Here is a 20861-nt window from a genome sequence, read left to right as displayed (position 1 = left end):
CTGCAGCTCCATTCACTTCTCTTCTATCCTGCTACACGGGGACACTTCTCTGTACTGTCTGCAGCTCCACTCACTTCTATCCTACTACATGGGACACTTCTCTATACTGTCTGCAGCTCCACTCACTTCTCTTCTATCCTGCTACACGGGGACACTTCTCTATACTGTCTGCAGCTCCACTCACTTCTCTTCTATCCTGCTACACGGGGACACTTCTCTATACTGTCTGCAGCTCCACTCACTTCTCTTCTATCCTGCTACACGGGGACACTTCTCTGTACTGTCTGCAGCTCCACTCACTTCACTTCTCTCCTGCTCTGAGCTGAGGCTTTTGCAGATTGTTTGTAAATAGAAGGTCATGACCTGTAAACAAAGGCTGCAAGTTATGTTTGAAGTTACTGCTGAGCTCTGCTGTTGGGGATAAGCTGCTCTGCAGTAGAGATCAGTTCTTTGCTTCTCAGTTTATGCCACCTTCGGAATGGAGTGTTTTGGTGCCTAAATTACCCCTAAATGAACAAGTTGCTAATGATGAATAATTATTAGGTGCAGCAAAACTTGGGTATTTTTGCTGTGTGGCTAGTTTGGTGTTTGGTCGCAAAATTGATGCAAAAACAGTGATACATCTGGCCCAATGTATTACTCCCATCTTCCCTGACCAAAAAAGCTCACAATCTAATCTTTCTTCTATCACTTTCTGTACACCTTCTATCACTGCCAACATCTCTGACAAGAGAAATTACAATAGTAAGGGTTTGCGGCCTCACTTTCGTCAGACTTCCCGACGTTTTAATGTCGTGATATTTAACAGGCGATTGTGTTGCACGCGATCGGATTGTGGCGCAGCTGCACTGCTTTCATGCAATAGAAATGGGGAGGGCGGGGCGTGCCATTGGACAATGCACTTACATGCACCAGGAAGAAGAAGGTGTACTCCGGGGACCTGAGCGGGGAAGTGACACATGCAGGATATCGGGCGCAGGATCTTAGTGACTCCCCGCACAGCACATTATACACGGACAATGCACTTACATGCACCAGGAAGAAGAAGGTGAACTCCAGGGACCTGAGCGGGGAAGAGACACATGCAGGATATCGGGCGCAGGATCTCAGTGACTCCCCGCACAGCGCATTATACACGGACAATGCACTTACATGCACCAGGAAGAAGAAGGTGAACTCCGGGGACCTGAGCGGGGAAGCGACACATGCAGGATATCGGGCGCAGGATCTTAGTGACTCCCCGCACAGCGCATTATACATGGACAATGCACTTACATGCACCAGGAAGAAGAAGGTGAACTCCGGGGACCTGAGCGGGGAAGCGACACATGCAGGATATTGGGCATACGCTCTTAGTGACTCCACGAACAGCGCATTATACCAGGACAATGCACTTACATGCACCAGGAAGAAGAAAGTGAACTCTCGGGACCTGAGCGGGGAAGTGACACATGCAGGATATCAGGCGCAGGATCTTAGTGACTCCCCGCACAGCGCATTATACACGGACAATGCACTTATTTGCACCAGGAAGAAGAAGGTGAACTCCGGGGACCTGAGCGGGGAAGCGACACATGCAGGATATCGGGCGTAGGATCTTAGTGACTCCCCGCACAGCGCATTATACACAGGACAATGCACTTACATGCACCAGGAAGAAGAAGGTGAACTCCGGGGACCTGAGCGGGGAAGCGACACATGCAGGATATCGGGCGCATGATCTTAATGAATCGTGGCACAGTGCATTGTCGTCGGATGGGTAAGTAGCTGTGCCCCAATGTATCAACATCCCTGACTCCTATGAGCTCACAATTAGAGATGAGGGGACCTGATGTTTCCGTTCGGTTTTGGTCCGTGTAACCTGGACCTATTTTCAGATTGGTGGCCGAACAGCCAATCCATAAAATTAAACCCCTTGGTCAATCGTAGCCATAACTACTGGCTAGTGACGTCAATTTGCTGGATTGTCTGTCTGGCCGGCAATATGACACAGTTGCGTGGGCTGAGCCCAAGAGAGAAACATCGGGGCCACTCATCTCTACTCCCAGTTTAATTTCCCTATCACATGCAATGTATCACTCCCATCATCCCTGACCCCAGAATCTCTAAAACAGAGTCCTCACTCCTCCTCCGGTCAGGCTGTAGAGGACCCGGGCCGAGGTTTGGCACAGATTTGGGAGAAAAACAAAGCTTTGAACTTGTTCTGCTTCAGCTTCCTGCAGTCCTGGCGTTCGGTCCCCGAGGGGAGGGTGAAGGTGAATTTTTGGAGCAGAGCGCAGAAGAGCAGGAAGAGCTCCATACGGGCCAGGTTCTCTCCAGCACAGATCCGCTTCCCTGGTAGAGAAGGTATAAAGCTGGTTATTACTGTAGTGTAATATGTTATTACAGCCCGGTACCCGCCCCACCCCCAGAGTGAGCGACTCACCTGCAGAAAACGCCATGAATGCCGGACGCAGCCGGAACTGACCCTTGTCATCCAGGAAGTGTCCAGGGTTGAAATCTTCTGGGGTCTCCCATTGGGTGGGATCCGACAGTACAGAGGAGATAAACGGGATCACTGTTGTCCCCTATAAACAGAAAAGATTCCTATAGAAGGAAGTGGCCACCATCTCTAAATGACTTTAAGGGGAGGAGACAAAGTGTGGAAGTCTAACCACGTTCTATCAATGAGTTTAGGAGGAGACACTAACAGGGTTGTGTCCATCTACTGATAAGCCTAAGAAGAGGAGACACAATATGAAAGTCTAACAAGACATTATATGGGGTTGTGTACATCTATGATTGAGTCTAGGAGAAGACATGTGGGAACAATTATAACAAGTTTATATCAAAAGATGAGTACTATATGGTCCATAAAGTCTAAGGGTAGTTTCACATTGGTGTTGGTGCTCAGCTTCCGCTGTTGTGTCTCCGTTTTGCCTCTGCAAAACAAACCTGAAGGTTTAACATTGCTTTAAAAACATCCCACCTGGTTTCTCAGCCCCATCAGTGAAAAAAAACAGACGTTTCATCACTCAGACATCTTTTTTGAGCACCCATAGACTTCTACGGGCTTCCGTGATCCACATCCGTGAAAAAATAGGACATGTTTCATCTTTTTTATTCCACGGTCAACAGTTCGATTAAAAAAATAAGCCAATGTGAAAACACCCATAGAAAACATTGGCTTTGTGGTGTCTATCTAAGCATCTAAGTGGGTTATGTGGCAATGAGTCTACCAAGGTTCTGTCTATGAATGGTAGTGTCTTGGAGGAGGCCCTATATGGACATGTGTCTGAAGGGTTACTTCTAACTATGCATTCAAGAAGAGGAGGAGACAGTAATTAGGTCTAATTGAGGCCCCTTCCACACTCACGTTGCATTTCACGTCAGAGTTTGATCAGGGTGCGATCAGGGTTTGGTCAGTGAAAAACGCGCATTTTGCATCAGAGTGCAATCAGTTTTCAGTCAGAGTTTGTTCAGTGTCTCAGTTTTTCACGCGCGTTTTTGATGCAATTGCAATGCAATTTCAATGCGTTTTTCACGCGCAGAAAATGCGCGTGAAATGGACATAGGACTGAGCTCTATCTTTTCTATGGCAATTGATGCGTGAAAAACGCATTGCACTTGCATTTCACTTGCAAGTGTCTCAGAGTGCAATGCGTTTTTGATGCATCTCCATAGACTTGTATGGTGCGTTTTTGATGCATCTCCATAGACTTGTATGGTGCGTTTTTCACGCACCATACAAAAAACGCACGTGTGTGCGTGACAAAAAATGCAAGTCTGAAAAGACCCATTGGTTACAATGGGTCAGAGTGAAATGCAAGTTCTGCGCGTCAAAAGCACGCGCAGAAAACGCGCGTGAAAAACGCAAGTGTGAAAGGGGCCTAAGTCTTACATGATCATGCCTATGAATGAGTCAAGAAGGAGGAGGCCATATATGGAGATGAGTATTACAGAGTTCTGTAGAGTCTGATGTGTTTTTTATTTGGACATGAGTCTAACAGCATTATGTCCATCAATGACCTATCAGAATCTAGCAGGGGACACTATATGGAAACAAATCAAATGGTGACATCTTCATCCATTTAGAGGGACGGCTTGGCAGCTGGACTAATTATCTCTGTGTAAATGAAGGATTAATACTAATGCAACACCCCTGCCGGTGCAAAGGGTTAGGTAGTTGTTGCAAAACTTATCCCTCTCTGTGTCCGAAAATGCTTGGTGAGCCTGATCACTTAATCAGTTTCCATGCTGCGGTATCCATCATGGAAATCTAGTATGCAGCTGTAAGTCTCCGACTGGGAGGCAAGGGTTAATCTCATTGTCCAATTGTATGCTCTGTGTTACTGGGATGGTAGGAGCAAGCTGGTTAGACAAGAGAGCTGCCAGCTCACAAGGGGAGGTTATAAAGCCCCCGGTGGCTGGAAAGTTCCAAGTCTTTTTTTGGTCTTTGACCAGGAGGTCAGTCCAGAAAGTCATCACAGTAAACAGAGGTGCCTGAGACGAGCTGCCCTGACACATTGCCCTGTGAGAAGACTAGATCCAACGCAGAGCTCCACTACAAGGACTCCAACACTCCTAGCCCAGCCTGAAGCTATTCACCAGGCTGTGTGCACACCTTCCTGAGGACCTAAGCTCCAACCAGCTACCTCCATCCAGCTACCTCCATCCAGCTACCTCCATCCAGCTACCTCCATCCAGCTACCTCCATCCAGCTACCTCCATTCAGCTACCTCCATCCAGCTACCTCCTGTTCAGCTACCTCCATCCAGCTACCTCCATTCAGCTACCTCCATCCAGCTACCTCCATCCAGCTACCTCCATCCAGCTACCTCCATCCAGCTACCTCCATCCAGCTACCTCCATTCAGCTACCTCCATCCAGCTACCTCCATTCAGCTACCTCCATCCAGCTACCTCCATTCAGCTACCTCCATCCAGCTACCTCCATCCAGCTACCTCCATTCAGCTACCTCCATCCAGCTACCTCCATTCAGCTACCTCCATCCAGCTACCTCCATTCAGCTACCTCCATTCAGCTACCTCCATTCAGCTACCTCCATTCAGCTACCTCCATCCAGCTACCTCCATTCAGCTACCTCCATCCAGCTACCTCCATCCAGCTACCTCCATTCAGCTACCTCCATTCAGCTACCTCCATTCAGCTACCTCCATTCAGCTACCTCCATCCAGCTACCTCCATTCAGCTATCTCCATTCAGCTACCTCCATCCAGCTACCTCCATTCAGCTACCTCCATTCAGCTACCTCCATCCAGCTACCTCCATTCAGCTACCTCCATCCAGCTACCTCCATCCAGCTACCTCCATTCAGCTACCTCCATCCAGCTACCTCCATTCAGCTACCTCCATCCAGCTACCTCCATCCAGCTACCTCCATTCAGCTACCGCCATCCAGCTACCTCCATTCAGCTACCTCCATCCAGCTACCTCCATCCAGCTACCTCCATTCAGCTACCTCCATCCAGCTACCTCCATTCAGCTACCTCCATCCAGCTACCTCCATTCAGCTACCTCCATCCAGCTACCTCCATCCAGCTACCTCCATTCAGCTACCTCCATCCAGCTACCTCCATTCAGCTACCTCCATCCAGCTACCTCCATTCAGCTACCTCCATCCAGCTACCTCTATTCAGCTACCTCCATTCAGCTACCTCCATTCAGCTACCTCCATCCAGCTACCTCCATTCAGCTACTTCCATTCAGCTACCTCCATCCAGCTACCTCTATTCAGCTACCTCCATTCAGCTACCTCCATTCAGCTACCTCCATCCAGCTACCTCCATTCAGCTACCTCCATTCAGCTACCTCCATCCAGCTACTTCCATTCAGCTACCTCCATCCAGCTACCTCCATTCAGCTACCTCCATCCAGCTACCTCCATTCAGCTACCTCCATTCAGCTACCTCCATCCAGCTACCTCCATTCAGCTACCTCCATTCAGCTACCTCCATCCAGCTACCTCCATTCAGCTACCTCCATTTAGCTGAAGTTTTGCTTCTGTTATGGCCGTTGCCTGTTGCCAATAAAGAACTGTAAGTTATTCTTCATCAACGTGCCTCTGAGTGATCCCAGGATCAGGCTGTTCACCACCAAGGGTGCCCCATTCTTCATCACCAGGGACCCCAATCTACCTACCGGCGTTGCCGAGGGAGACTCTTTCTCTGTCAGCTTCACCCTCTATTTTCTTGCACACACCACCTGCTCAAGACCAGCCAGGCTGTGGACGAGGCCCCACTCCTGATACCAAGCACCATGATCATCAACCCCAATGATGAGTGAAGGTGTTATGGGCTCCCCAATTGATTCAACAAACTGGTCAGTGCCAGACAGGTTCTATACCTTGGGGATGGTGTATCCTCGAAACTGCGTATCCTTGGTCACTGCATGGTAGTGAGCCACCGGTGCCAGGTCCAGGACCCTCTGCACCTCATGAACAACGGCATTGGTGTAAGGCATCTGTGCTCTGTCCATAATCCCAGGAGGCCGCTGCGACCCCGTCACCTCATCAATCTCCTGCTGGACTTTCACTGTAATAATGAGAGGAGGTCAATATACATCAACCAGGTGACATCATAGAGAAGAAGGTCTACACAGTCCTGCTCAAATGATGGAATAGGGGTATACAAGGGGCTGCTCACATCAGGGAGAAGGGGTCTACAAGGGCCTACTCATATCATGGAGAGGGGATCTACAAGGGGCTGCTCACATCTTGGAGAGGGGTATACAAAGCCAATCACCGATACATCCTCTACATCTAGAGGAGAGGGGGTTCTACCATCACCATAGACAGGGACATCCTCTACACCTAGAGGAGAGGAGGTTCTACCATCACCATAGACAGGAGGCATCCTCTACATCTAGAAGAGAGGAGGTTCTACCATCACCATAGACAGGGGGGGGATTCTCTACACCTAGAGGAGAGGAGGTTCTACCATCACCATAGACAGGGGACATCCTCTACACCTAGAGGAGAGGCGATTCTGCCATCACCATAGACAAGGGACATCCTCTACACCTAGAGGAGAGGAGGTTCTACCATCACCATAGACATGCGGCATCCTCCACATCTATTGGAGAGGAGGTTCTAAAATTACCACAGGCAGGGACATCCTTTACACCTAGAGGAGAGGAGGTTCTATCATCACCATAGACAAGGGGCATCCTCTACACCTAGAGGAAAGGAGGTTCTATCATCACCATAGACATGGGACATCCTCTACACCTAGAGGAAAGGAGGTTCTATCATCACCATAGACAGGGAGCATCCTGTACACCTAGAGGAGAGGAGGTTCTACCATCATCATAGACAGGGGCATCCTCTACACCTAGAGGAGAGGAGGTTCTACCATCACCATAGACAGGGGGCATCCTCTACACCTAGAGGAGAGGAGGATCTACCATCACCATAGACAGGGAGCATCCTGTACACCTAGAGGAGAGGAGGTTCTACCATCACCATAGACAGGAGACATCCTCTACACCAAGAGGAGAGGTGGTTCTACCATCACCATAGACAGGGGGCATCCTCTACACCTAGAGGAGAGGAGGTACTACCATCACCATAGACAGTGGGTATCCTCTACACCTAGAGGCGAGGAGGTTCTACCATCACCATAGACAGGGGGCATCCTCTATACCTAGAGGAGAGTAGGTTCTACCATCACCATAGACAGGGGACATCCTCTACACCTAGAGGAGTGGAGGTTCTACCATCACCATAGACAGGGGGCATCCTCTATACCTAGAGGAGAGTAGGTTCTACCATCACCATAGACAGGGGGCATCCTATACACCTAGAGGAGAGGAAGTTCTACCATCACCATAGACAGGGGACATCCTCTACACCTAGAGGAGAGGAGGATCTACCATCACCATAGACAGGGAGCATCCTGTACACCTAGAGGAGAGGAGGTTCTACCATCACCATAGACAGGGGACATCCTCTACACCAAGAGGAGAGGTGGTTCTACCATCACCATAGACAGGGGGCATCCTCTACACCTAGAGGCGAGGAGGTTCTACCATCACCATAGACAGGGGGCATCCTCTATACCTAGAGGAGAGTAGGTTCTACCATCACCATAGACAGGGGACATCCTCTACACCTAGAGGAGTGGAGGTTCTACCATCACCATAGACAGGGGGCATCCTCTATACCTAGAGGAGAGGGAGTTCTACCATCTCCATAGACAGGGGGCATCCTCTACACCTAGAGGAGAGGAGGTTCTACCATCACCATAGACAGGGGGCATCCTATACACCTAGAGGAGAGGAAGTTCTACCATCACCATCGACAGGGGACATCCTCTACACCTAGAGGAGAGGAGGATCTACCATCACCATAGACAGGGGGCATCCTCTACACCTAGAGGAGAGGAGGATCTACCATCAACATAGACAGGGAGTATCCTCTATACCTAGAGAGGAGAGGAGGTTCTACCATCACCATAGACAGGGGACATCCTATACACCTAGAGGAGAGGAGGTTCTATCATCAGCATAGACAGGGGGCATCCTCTACACCTAGAGGAGAGGAGGTTCTACCATCACCATAGACAGGGGGCATCGTCTACACCTAGAGGAGAGGTGATTCTACCATCACCATAGACATGGGGTATCCTCTGAACCTAAAGGAGAGGAGATTCTACCATCACCATAGACAGAGGGTATCCTTTACACCTAGAGGAGAGGTGGTTCTACCACCAAATTCTGCACATAAAGGGGGTCCGGTGCTGATTCGGACTGTGCAACACATTTATAACTGCAACTCCGCAGAATTGTGTCACACACTCTGTGTTAAAGGTGCGCCAGAAAAAAATTGTGCCCACTTCTTGAAAAGTGCAGGGGGCACCAGATTCATAAAGACCCCATGCCAGTTTTGAAGAATCTGGAGTCCCCTGAACACTACACAGGAACCTGCACGTAGTACAGACTGCACTGGTACTGATAAATGGATGACAGAACTGGTTACATCAAGAGGAGGGAAAGAATATTTTAGGATGGGGTGGTGCTAACAATGTGACAGGCGAGACGCTGAGGTAATTATGATATAGTATGTAGTACGGTGATTTCTTAGTGAGGTCAAGATTACCTTGTCTGGTGATGTCATAGTGAGGTCAGGATTGTCTTGTCTGGTGATGTCATAGTGAGGTCAGGATTGTCTTGTCTGGTGATGTCATAGTGAGGTCAGGATTGTCTTGTCTGGTGATGTCATAGTGAGGTCAGGATTGTCTTGTCTGGTGATGTCATAGTGAGGTCAGGATTATCTTGTCTGGTGATGTCATAGTGAGGTCAGGATTATCTTGTCTGGTGATGTCATAGTGAGGTCAGGCTTGTCTTGTCTGATGATGTCACACGTACACATATGTTCATATATTACACACTTCCTTACCCTGCACATCGGGGTAGTTGCTTATTAAATTCAGTGCGAAATTCAGAGTGGAGGTTGTGGTCTCAGTCCCAGCAGCGAGGAGGGCGATGAGGGTCATCAGGAGACTGGTTTCACTGAAATTATTGCCCGTCGGCGATTTTTCCTGGGAAAGGAGATTTGTATTATTAGACCCAGTATGAAAAAAGTAACTAAAACCCCCAATATCCACCAATCTACAGTATGAGTGCAACATCCCACCCAGATGGGTTATGTTACAAAAGTGTGAACCTTTAATATCTTCTGGATAAAGGAGAAGTCGGGCCCACTAATCCTGCAATCTGGTTCTATAGGACAGTGCCGTTAAGAAGGAAAGTTCTAGATCCGTCTTTTGACTACAGACTCTAAGGGTTGCCCCAGGGAGAACCAGTACATCAGCCTCTCCCTCATCTAATTTCTTGCACACACCACCCGCTGGAGACCTGCCAGGCTATGTGACAGCCCTCCATTCCCCATACCAAGCACCGTGACACTAGCGTACCTAGGCCGCAACCGCGAGCCACTCCGGTATTCTGGGCCCCAGCTGCCTCCAGGCCCCAAGAAAAGGCTTGGCCCCGGTGGGGGATGTTGCAAGTGGCGTCACGAACAGGATCTCTACTTCTGTGCCTTATACTGGCACTATAGACTGTCCTTTATTGAAAAACTACTGTGCTGCCTAACCCTGCTGCCATCTGGGTTTAGGCCCAAGTGATTTTGTGCTTTTCAACATTGACTTTGTTATACTGCTGCTACGTGCTGTCAAGGGAAGGTTAACCAGGGAGGTTAACCGCTGCAACAGAACTTTACCAGCTCTGCTACATCCTGAAGCATTTAGCTCAAGAGGTTGTGGCGCAGCAAGTAGCTCCAGCCTGCCAAAACCTTCACTGGCGGGAACTCCAGGAGACCCGCTGAACTCCGCCCCCTGCGCGTGTGGCACGAAGTCCCGTAGAGAAGGAGCCGGAGCGATCACAGCCCGGTAACGAAGAGGGTTAATCAGCCATTTTGTATTTCGGCGCAGGCGGTGCCTGAATCTGCCAGCAGACTTCACCAACCTAGCCTAATCATGTCAACCCAAGATGAAGACACTGAACTTGAGCAACTCCTGTCACCCGGACCCTCCTCAGGGTATCGGAGCATGCTAAATCCGCCAGAGCGTCCATTTGGTCCTATTGCAGCTAATGCCACCACCATTATGCCCCTGAGCAGAAAGTAGGCATCCTAACCGCGCAGTTAAAGGGACGCGCTCTCCGGGAAGTCAAGTCCTGGCCCCGAGCGGAACGCCAGAATGTAGCCCAAATCCTCAGTAGGCTGCGCACTACCTTTGAAAAATGTACTGCCTCTGAGCTGAAACAGAAGTTCTTTGGAAAAAGACAGAAGCCCCAAGAATCCCTCAGAGACTTTGCCCTCTCCCTACAGGAGACATGGAAGGCTATCACCCACCTTGACCCTCAAGAGGCTTAAAATTCCAACCAAACCCTTTGGGAACAATTCATTAATGGGCTTCTGGATAAAAATCACAAATGTCAGTTAAAAATACTGTCTCTTCAACATGCCCAAGCTTCTTTTCTTGAGTTCAAGGAGATTGCCATTGATATCCTGGGAGAAGGCCAAGCTGCCGAACCACAGGAGGAGTCAGAACCTCTGTATCTGGAAGATACTGCTCTGGCCTTTCCTCTAGCGCAACCAGCAACTCCGCCTCCCGTGTCTGAAGAAGTCGCTATCCTAGCAGAGCAGGTCACCACCCTGGCAGACACAATGAGCAAACTGCTCGAGCGGATGGCTCAGCTGGAAGTGGCTGCTCCCTCCAAGAAGGAGAAGCTGCCTGATAGCTCCTTACAGCCAGCTACTCCCCGAGACTCCCGGGCCAATCAATGCCCAGCCATGGCGAAATCTCTGGACACCTGGAGCCAAAGAGAACCAAGACTGCGGTGCAATTACTGCCATAGATATGGGCATGAAGAGAATGAGTGTCGTCAGTTAAACGACAAACCCTTGAAGCTACGGGACGACCTCCAAGGGAAGAATTTTTAAGTCCTAGAGACTCTAACTGGATGCCAAGGTTCGTGGGGACTTGCCCCATGGTTCATGTGACCATAAATGGAGTAACCCTACCGGCCTTAATAGACACCGGCTCTGAAGTGACCACCATCCGCAGTGCCATCTTTGAGAAGTGCCGAAAAGGAGCATCCCTGTCGCAGCCTCCCAAGGCTTATCTGAATATAAATGCTACTAATGGGAAGACTGTACCCATCTGCGGCTACTGGGAACCCACACTCACCATCGGACACACCGAGTTAACCAGACAGGGCGTAGTGGTTACACAAGTGCCTGAAGACGGTAACTTCTCCCTGATACTGGGTACCAATGTCCTCCGCAACTGCTACCCTGAAGTGCTGAAGGCATTCCACAACTCCGGATCAAGGATCCACAACCTGTCTGCATTCAACCTGGGACTGAGATGTTGGTATGGTGCCGAGCCTGTATGGGCGTTCAAGGTTAAGACTACCAGGCTATGGTAGACCCAGAGAAGGTTGCAGCTGTCCATGACTGGCCTACCCGTCCACCATCCGGGACATCAAAAGCTTCCTGGGATTTGCCAGCTATTACAGGCGATTCATCCCAAAGTTTGCCCAGTTGGCTGCTCCCCTACAAGAACTTCTAAGGGGACTGCCTAAGGACGGCCAACGGTCTTGAGCACCCATCGAATGGACAGCAGAACGAGAAGCGGCCTTGCAAAGGCTGACTGAGCCTCCGGTGTTAGGATACCAAGATTACAATCTATCCTTCATACTCTACACCGATGCCAGCAAGCAGGGACTGGGAGCTGTGCTATCCCAGCTTCCGAATGGTACTGAAAGGGTCATAGGCTCCGCCAGCCGTTCCCTCCGAGAACCGGAACAGAACGGAATTACAGCTTGTTCAAGTTGGAGTTTCTGGTGTTAGTCTAGGCTGTGACGAATAAGTTCATGGACTACCTGGCTGCCTCCTCCTTCACAGACAACAACCCCTTAGCGCATCTGAACACCGCCCGGCTTGGAGCGCTGGAACAGCGGTGGGCCTACAGACTAGCGAACTTCAATTTTACCATCAAGTACCCGGCTGGCAAAACCAATGACAACGCCAATGCTTTGTCCCGACTCCCTGACCAGTGGGAAGGACTCTCCACGGATGCTCAGTGAGAAGATGTGGAGATGCCAGCGTTCTATGCCCGGTTTATGCGACAAGATGCCCAGAGAGTTTACTCTTTACCCTCGGAAGCAGTGCCTGCTACCCCACAGGAAGAGTCTGCGCCACCGGCAGAGAAATACCTCTGGATAAGTCTTCAGGCTGATAGCAGCGCCATAGGAGAAGTGATGGACAATCTCTCTAGTGGGCGAGTGCCTGAAAGAATCCGTCGGAGAATAGCTGACAGAGAACTGTCTCAATTGTGGAGCCAGAGGAAGACTCTGAGTATGCATCAGGGCCTGCTGAAAAGGAGAACTCTAAATCCTATCACCTATGACCGGCTGTACCAGATTGTGATTCCCCGGAGGGATGCCAAGATAGTGCTAGATATGTATCACGACCAGTCTGGACACTTTGGCACTCTGAAGACTGAAGCTACCCTCCGGAAGCGCTTCTACTGGGTGAACATGAAGCCCGACATCGAGGCCTGGTGCTGGGAATATCCAGCCTGCGCCATCGCTCGAGGAGAGCGACACAATCAAAGGGCCCCTCTACATCCCATTGTGAGCCAGCGCCCTCTGGAGATCCTGGCTCTGAATCATGTGAAGTTGGAGCCCTGCAGATCTGGTCACACATATGCCCTGACAATAATCGACCACTACACCAAGTTTGTGGTCGCAGTACCGCAGCGGCCCTGTGGAAGAGCTTCATCCTCCCTTATGGTTGTCCGGATAAAATCCTTACGGTTCAGGGAACTGCATTTGAGTCACAAGTGTTCCAGGAGCTGTGTACCCTCTATGGCTGCAAGAAGCTGAGGACCACAGCCTACCATCCTCAGGGAAATGGACTCTGTGAGAAAATGAACCAGACTCTCATCAACATGCTGAGGACCCTGACCCCTGCAAAAAGGGCTGAGTGGCCGAAATTACTACTGGAGTTAGTATACCTGTACAATAATACCACCCATTGTTCCACAGGATACACTCCGTACTACCTGATGTTTGGAAGACATGGACATCTCCTTGCCGATATGGCCTTGGACATGGAATCCCCTGACTCCCAATCTCTACTCCCTCAGACTGGGAGATTGGGTCCAGGAACACCAGAGGCATCTGGTGGATGCCAGAGAAATTGTGGACCTTCGGGTGGAGGAAGCCCAAGACAAACAAAAAAGAGACTTTGACCGCAATGCCTGCGCTGAACCTCTTGTCCCCAGAGAACGAGTGTGGCTGCGAAACAACCATCCAACCAGTAAGTTAGATGGGCGTTGGGAGCGTGAGCCATACCTAGTTAGGGACAGTCTCTCCCCTGAAGTCTACGAGATTTCAAGAGGTGACCGTCCACCACTCTGGGTACACAGGAACCGGCTTAAGAGATGTCTTCGTCCCTTTGCCCCTGTGTCAAGTCCGCTGGCACTTACTTCCAGTCCAACATCCTCTTTGTGTTCACCTACCGTCAGTTTCTTAGAACTTGTGACTGTGCCTCAATTTTGTGTAGTTGTTTCCACCCCAGTGAGAGATACTCCGGAGAGGCCATCATTCCCATCGCAGTCTCCCATACTGCTGCCTGTGGAGGATGACCCAGCTCCAGAACCTGTGGCCACTGTTGCATCTGAGGCACCTGCGACCCCAGCTCCAGTGCCCGAGTCAGTGGATGATGACGAGGAGGTTGTACTTTTCTCCCAACAGGGACTCCGGAGGTCCCAGCTGGAAACAAAGGGGAAAGCTCCTGCATACCTGCAGGAGTACCACCTGCCTCGCCGCAGAGGTCAGAGGGCCAAGATGGTGCGCTTCTCTGAACGTGAGGTACTCACAGCTACTTCAGATAACTCAGATACAGAGTAACCCCTGATGGGCTCCCCTTAACAGGTACTGAACTGTGTATATATTGTATATTTTTTCTGTTACTCCCAGTTGGGCTGAGCGCCCACATCTACCTCATAGAGCCAGAGACTTTCCTGAGACTCTTTCCCCTATTTAGTTACTACAGTCAAGAGACTTTCCTTGAACTGCTCATCATTGCTATATGCTATGTTAGCATCAACCTCTGCTGACACAGAGATCTCTACAAAGGATTCTGTCCCTCCATCTCTGGAGGAGACCCTTCATCTGCACTTTTCCCACATCAAGGGCTGTGCCCAGAAGATGGACTTTGTTTCAAAAGCCTTCTGAGAGACTTTTGCTAGTTACTACAGAGGAAAATATGCTCTTGTGATATTTTGCACTTAATGCCTTCTCTTTTCAGGTTTGGACATTTTGCCTGCATGATTTATGCCTTTTTCTCTACAGAAAAATGGACATTCTTGCTATTGCTACTGTGATACCAGTAAAGTTTCATGTAACGTTTGTAACGTTAAAGGTTCAAGTAATTTACCCATTGGGCTGTTTAAAGCCAATGTGTGTTTGAAACATGTTTGCACAACTGTCAATGCCATTTTGTCAGTAAGTTTGCACTTAACCATTTTATAGGCTTTGCAGGATTGTAGTGAGACTGTGTAGGACCGTCTTTGTATTCAAATCCTGATCGCAGGCTTACGTCTAGAACCCAAGCTCGGTACTTGTGTGGCTTCTGTAAACTGCGGGTCCTTAGCGGACTGGTGGTGTTCATCCAGAAACACCTAGATGTCATACACTCAGGGTAAGACCGTCAGACAGCAGGTAAAGTGTACTGTATGTATAGCATGTACTTAAATGTATTACTATTTGTCGCCAAGGAAGAAGAGTTTTCGAACAAATAATCAGGCCTTGGTGCAAGTAGTGGATTACAGGACATGACACCACACCTTTCCCACATACAGTTGGTTTAAGGGCGTTAACTACCAACTCACGTTCATTGCATTTTTGTACCTAGTCCAACACCAACCCAGGTGCCTGTCTCCAGGACCATGGGCGGTTTGTCCCCTACACTGTACATAGCCAGCACTTCCCTGAAAGTGCAACCTATTCCATCTACACCCCTACCGGCTGTAACACAAATTGACCCTCTGGAGGCCATCTGCTGCTGGACAGCGTTGGTTTTCTTCTCCCCATCTGGTCCATAGCTGAGCCGTGGGCGGCTCTTTCAATTTCCCAGGGGATATGCAACACCCCTGCCAATGCAAGGCAGAGGAGTTGTTGCGAATAAGCCCCTAATATGTGTGTTCCCCTAGTAGAGAGTCTGATCAGCTCCTCTGCAGGACACTATACATATGCTTAGGTAATATTGCAGCGGTAGATACTGCCTGGATAGGCAAAGGGTTAATGTTATTTAATGTTATCATCCAATGATGTTCCCCTATTGTAACTGTAGTGTGATTGGAGAGTGGGATCACCTGACCAGGGATTAACAAACACCCTTAGTCAGTGGAGGAGTCAGAACAGAGTGAATGAGGAGAGGAGAGTCCCAGAACTCCTGAGAGGAGGAGGGCAGAGCTCTGTGTAGAGAGCACACCTGCTACTAGCCAAGAGTGAGAGACCTGGTGTCAGTCCACCTTCAGGTCTGATACTGAACAATACCGAGGATTAAAGCTGCAGCTTCCAGCATTGGACACAGCTACATCCTAGTCTGCCCCTGCATCCAGGCTGGTGACACAACTCCCGAGGTTCCTCTCCACAATCACTCCAGTACTGCACTTGTACAGAATCGTTTGGCGTGTTGTTACCGTTGGTTCGAATAAAGAACTGCAAGTTACTTTAATGCACAACATTGCTTCCATCTGGTCCCTGCTACGGCTGTATCACCATCAAGGCCGCCCCATCCATCCACCAGGGACACATACCACAGATTCCAAGGGATGCCCCAGGGAGAACCAGTACCACAACTTCTCCCTCATCTAATTTCTTGTACACACCACCTGCTGGAGACCTGCCAGGCTGTGGGACAGCCCTTCGGTCCCCATACCAAGCACCGTGACACTGGCGTGCCTAGGCCGCAACGGCCAGCCCTCCGGTATTCTGGGCCCCAGCTGCCTCCGGGCCCCAAGAAAAGGCCCTGGTGAGGGATGTTGCATATTGAAGCCAGAAGAGTATTGAGTTGGATCATTAGGTTCTGCTCAATTAGAAGGGCCAGACTTCCCATCCCTACAAGACAAGCAGGATGTAACACATTATTATATTCTGACCCTACGACCATGCCAGGAAGGGGTTTCCCTCTGAAGAGAGACAGCAGCTGCAGGCTACTCCCTCAAGAAGACAGAAAGACTGACTGGACCAAGAGTCTTCCAAGGAGCTTCCTTTTATAAACTAGATGCTCACTGCGAGGTAGTCCGTATTTACCAACCAATGGGCACCTCAGGCCTTCTAACACTCGGGCACAGAATATGACGGATCTTGTAGCAAATAAAGCAAAGAGAGGGAAGCACAGGACAAGAAATAAAGGAAGACTTCTGGTGGAAATAGATAATTTTCCTAGAATTATTGTACAAAGCTGCACACACTCCATTAGCCAGACAGGAAGCCAACTGGAGTGTTTTTGATTCGTAATGCCCAGTCCAGTGGCCATTACAGGCAGGGGGCGGGGCTGTGACTACCTCTCACACATGATATACAGGCAAGGGGCGGGGCTGTGACTACCTGTCACACAGGATATACAGGCAGGGGGCAGGGCCATATCTTTGTCAAACAGCATATACACAACATTTAGAAAGTCTTTCTGCTCCTCTATGTCTGTACCTCTTTTATCTTTATCAAGAAGTAGTCAATAAAGTCTCGGGGGGCTTTGGGGTTCAGGCTCCTTTTGTGGTTCTCAATGTATATTTTGACAAACTCTTTCAGCTGAGAACTTTCTTTGAAGATTTTCTCCTTGAGGATCGGGACATTCAGGAGAAGTGGGAAAGTATTACCGAGCTGCGGGAAGAGAAACTGGTGAAAGACTCCAAAAATATCAGGGAAGCCAAATATGGGCACTGACCTGTCCCCCAAGTGTCAGCGTGTCCCTGTCCTGTCCTGCCCCCCCAAGTGTCAGCGTGTCCCTGTCCTGTCCCCCCAAGTGTCAGCGTGTCCCTGTCCTGTGCCCCAAGTGTCAGCGTGTCCCTGTCCTGTGCCCCAAGTGTCAGCGTGTCCCTGTCCTGTGCCCCAAGTGTCAGCGTGTCCCTGTCCTGTCCCCCAAGTGTCAGCGTGTCCCTGTCCTGTCCCCCAAGTGTCAGCGTGTCCCTGTCCCCCCAAGTATCAGCGTGTCCCTGTCCCGTCCCCCAAGTGTCAGCGTGTCCCTGTCCTGTCCCCCCAAGTGTCAGCGTTTCCCTGTCCTGTCCCCCAAGTGTCAGCGTGTCCCTGTCCTGTCCCCCAAGTGTCAGCGTGTCTCTGTCCTGTCCCCCAAGTGTCAGCGTGTCCCTGTCCTGTCCCCCCAAGTGTCAGCATGTCCCTGTCCTGTCCCCCAAGTGTCAGCGTGTCCCTGTCCTGTCCCCCAAGTGTCAGCGTGTCCCTGTCCCCCCAAGTGTCAGCGTGTCCCTGTCCTGTCCCCCCAAGTGTCAACGTGTCCCTGTCCTGTCCCCCAAGTGTCAGCGTGTCCCTGTCCTGTCCCCCCCAAGTGTCAGTATGTCCCTGTCCTGTCCCCCAAGTGTCAGCGTGTCCCTGTCCTGTCCCCCCAAGTGTCAGCGTGTCCCTGTCCTGTCCCCCCAAGTGTCAGCGTGTCCCTGTCCTGTCCCCCAAGTGTCAGCGTGTCCCTGTCCTGTACCCCAAGTGTCAGCGTGTCCCTGTCCTGTCCCCCAAGTGTCAGCGTGTCCCTGTCCTGTACCCCAAGTGTCAGCGTGTCCCTGTCCTGTCCCCCAAGTGTTAGCGTGTCCCTGTCCTGTCCCCCAAGTGTCAGCGTGTCCCTGTCCTGTCCCCCAAGTGTCAGCGTGTCCCTGTCCTGTCCCCCCAAGTGTCAGCTTGTCCCTGTCCTGTCCCCTCCAAGTGTCAGCGTGTCCCTGTCCTGTCCCCCCAAGTGTCAGCGTGTCCCTGTCCTGTCCCCCAAGTGTCAGCGTGTCCCTGTCCTGTCCCCCCAAGTGTCGGCGTGTCCCTGTCCTGTCCCCCAAGTGTCAGCGTGTCCCTGTCCTGTCCCCCCAAGTGTCAGCGTGTCCCTGTCCTGTCCCCCAAAGTGTCAGCGTGTCCCTGTCCTGTCCCCCCAAGTGTCAGCGTGTCCCTGTCCTGTCCCCCAAGTGTCAGCGTGTCCCTGTCCTGTCCCCCCAAGTGTCAGCGTGTCCCCGTCCTGTCCCCTCAAGTGTCAGCGTGTCCCTGTCCTGTAACCCCCAAGTGTCAGCGTGTCCCTGTCCTGTCCCCCAAGTGTCAGCGTGTCCCTGTCCTGTCCTCCAAGTGTCAGCGTGTCCCTGTCCTGTCCCCCCAAGTGTCAGCGTGTCCCTGTCCTGTCCCCAAGTGTCAGCGTGTCCCTGCCTGGTCCCCCCAAGTAATAGTTATTTATAGGGTTACACGGCGCTCATTGGAAGTAAAGAAGAATGGTATTAGGAGGGGACTCGGTTGGAAATATTTCTATTTCTACAGAGACGTGTTGTCTGGAGCTGCTGCGTCCTCTGGCTTGCAGGAAGAGATCCTGATGTTACAGAGAGTTGTGAGGTAGATAACCAGTGGTTGGTCGCGCTGCTTTTTACCAGGATTTTGTGTAGTAATGGTTTAGTGCAGGGGTCCCCAAACTTTTTATGTAGGGGGCCGTTCACTGTTCCCCTCAGACCGTTGGAGGGCCGGACTTAAGTTTAAAAATAAATAGCGGTACATGTGACTGTATCCGTAATACACTGGGCCCCCCTCAATTAATTATTTAATATACTGCACTCCCTTATGAACCATTTTATATATTGGCCCCATTAATTAATTAATATACTGGGACCTCTCTCCATTAATTATTGAATATGCCTCCCCCCCCATTAATTACTAGACTGCCCCTCATATTAATTATTTCCTATGCTGCTTCTATCTTCTTGCCGCATCATGACGTCATCGCGCGGCTGTGCAGCCTAGTTCATGGAGCGATGTGCGCCAGGGTTGTATTACTGGCACATCGCTCCAGTAATAGTGCTCGAGCGGCCGTCCGGACGGAGGCTCCTTCCCGACTGCCGAAGGCCGCGAGGTCCCGCTGCTGGCGCTCCAAATGTCGGGGGCAGAATCGAAACGGTCCACAGGCCGCATGTGGCCCGTGGGCCGTAGTTTGGGGAACCCTGGATTAGTGTATACATAACAACAGATGTTACATAATAAAGAACATTTATTGTATATAAAAGCCGTATAGTTTAACACATTTGGCTCGCTGCTGCTGACCGGAGCAGATAAACCTTCCATCACCGCAGGTTCTCCGACAATCAGATACCTGCCAACTGGCCCTCATCTCAGCTTCAGCGTATAAAACAGTCTTTCTTCCCAAAAAGAGATCCATATATGATTTCTGACACACAGAAAGAATCCTGTGGACCTGAAGAAGGGGTAAATCCACCCGAAACGCGTCATCCAACTTTATACTGCTGATCCCTTAAACTGTTCTGCTTTTATATGCAATAAATGTTCTTTATTATGAAACATCTGTTGTTATGTATACACTAATCCATTACTACACAAAATCCTGGTAAAAAGCAGCGCGACCAACCACTGGTTATCTACCTTACAACTCTCTGTATGTATGTATGTGTGTATATATGGTGTGTATAGACTGTATGTATGTGTGTGTATATATGGTGTGTATAGACTGTATGTATGTGTGTATATATGGTGTGTATAGACTGTATGTATGTGTGTGTATATATGGTGTGTATAAACTGTATGTATGTGTGTATATATGGTGTGTATAAACTGTATGTATGTGTGTATATATGGTGTGTATAGACTGTATGTATGTGTGTATGTATGGTGTGTATAGTCTGTATTTATGTGTGTATGGTGCCTCTATTCGGTATGTGTGTATATATGGTGTGTATAACTGTATGTATGTGTGTATATATGGTGTGTATAGACTGTATGTATGTATGTGTGTATATATGGTGCGAATAGACTGTATGTATGTGTGTATATAGGGTGTGTATACACTGTATGTATGTGTGTATGTATGGTGTGTATAGACTGTATGTATGTGTGTATATATGGTGTGTATACACTGTATGTATGTGTGTATGTATGGTGTGTATAGACTGTATGTATGTGTGTATATATGGTGTGTATAGACTGTATGTGTGTATGTATGGTATGTATAGACTGTATGTATGTGTGTATGGTGCCTCTATTCTGTATGTGTGTATATATGGTGTGTACAACTGTATGCATGTGTGTATATATGGTGTGTATAGACTGTATGTATGTGTGTATATATGGTGTGTATAGACTGTATGTAT

General features: G+C 49.7%; 1 protein-coding gene across 1 annotated transcript in view; it reads right to left on the bottom strand.

Moving 5' to 3' along the window:
- Nucleotides 1-1289: 1289 nt before the first annotated feature.
- Nucleotides 1290-20861, bottom strand: part of LOC140132378 (cytochrome P450 2C20-like) — a 33173-nt gene continuing 13601 nt past the window's right edge. Inside the window, exons 6-10 of the mRNA XM_072151068.1 lie at nt 17227-17400; nt 9398-9539; nt 6346-6533; nt 2426-2567; nt 1290-2334 (exon numbers count right to left, since the gene is read on the bottom strand). Of these exons, the coding sequence (XP_072007169.1) occupies nt 2135-2334; nt 2426-2567; nt 6346-6533; nt 9398-9539; nt 17227-17400 (846 nt within the window). The 3' untranslated portion in view covers nt 1290-2134. The remainder of the gene's footprint in view (nt 2335-2425; nt 2568-6345; nt 6534-9397; nt 9540-17226; nt 17401-20861) is intronic.

The sequence above is a fragment of the Engystomops pustulosus genome, chromosome 5 (assembly GCF_040894005.1).
Source record: "Engystomops pustulosus chromosome 5, aEngPut4.maternal, whole genome shotgun sequence".
In the NCBI taxonomy this organism is placed as follows: domain Eukaryota; kingdom Metazoa; phylum Chordata; class Amphibia; order Anura; family Leptodactylidae; genus Engystomops; species Engystomops pustulosus.
Note: the sequence above shows the minus strand (reverse complement) of the source record. Positions and strands in the feature narration are given on the sequence as shown.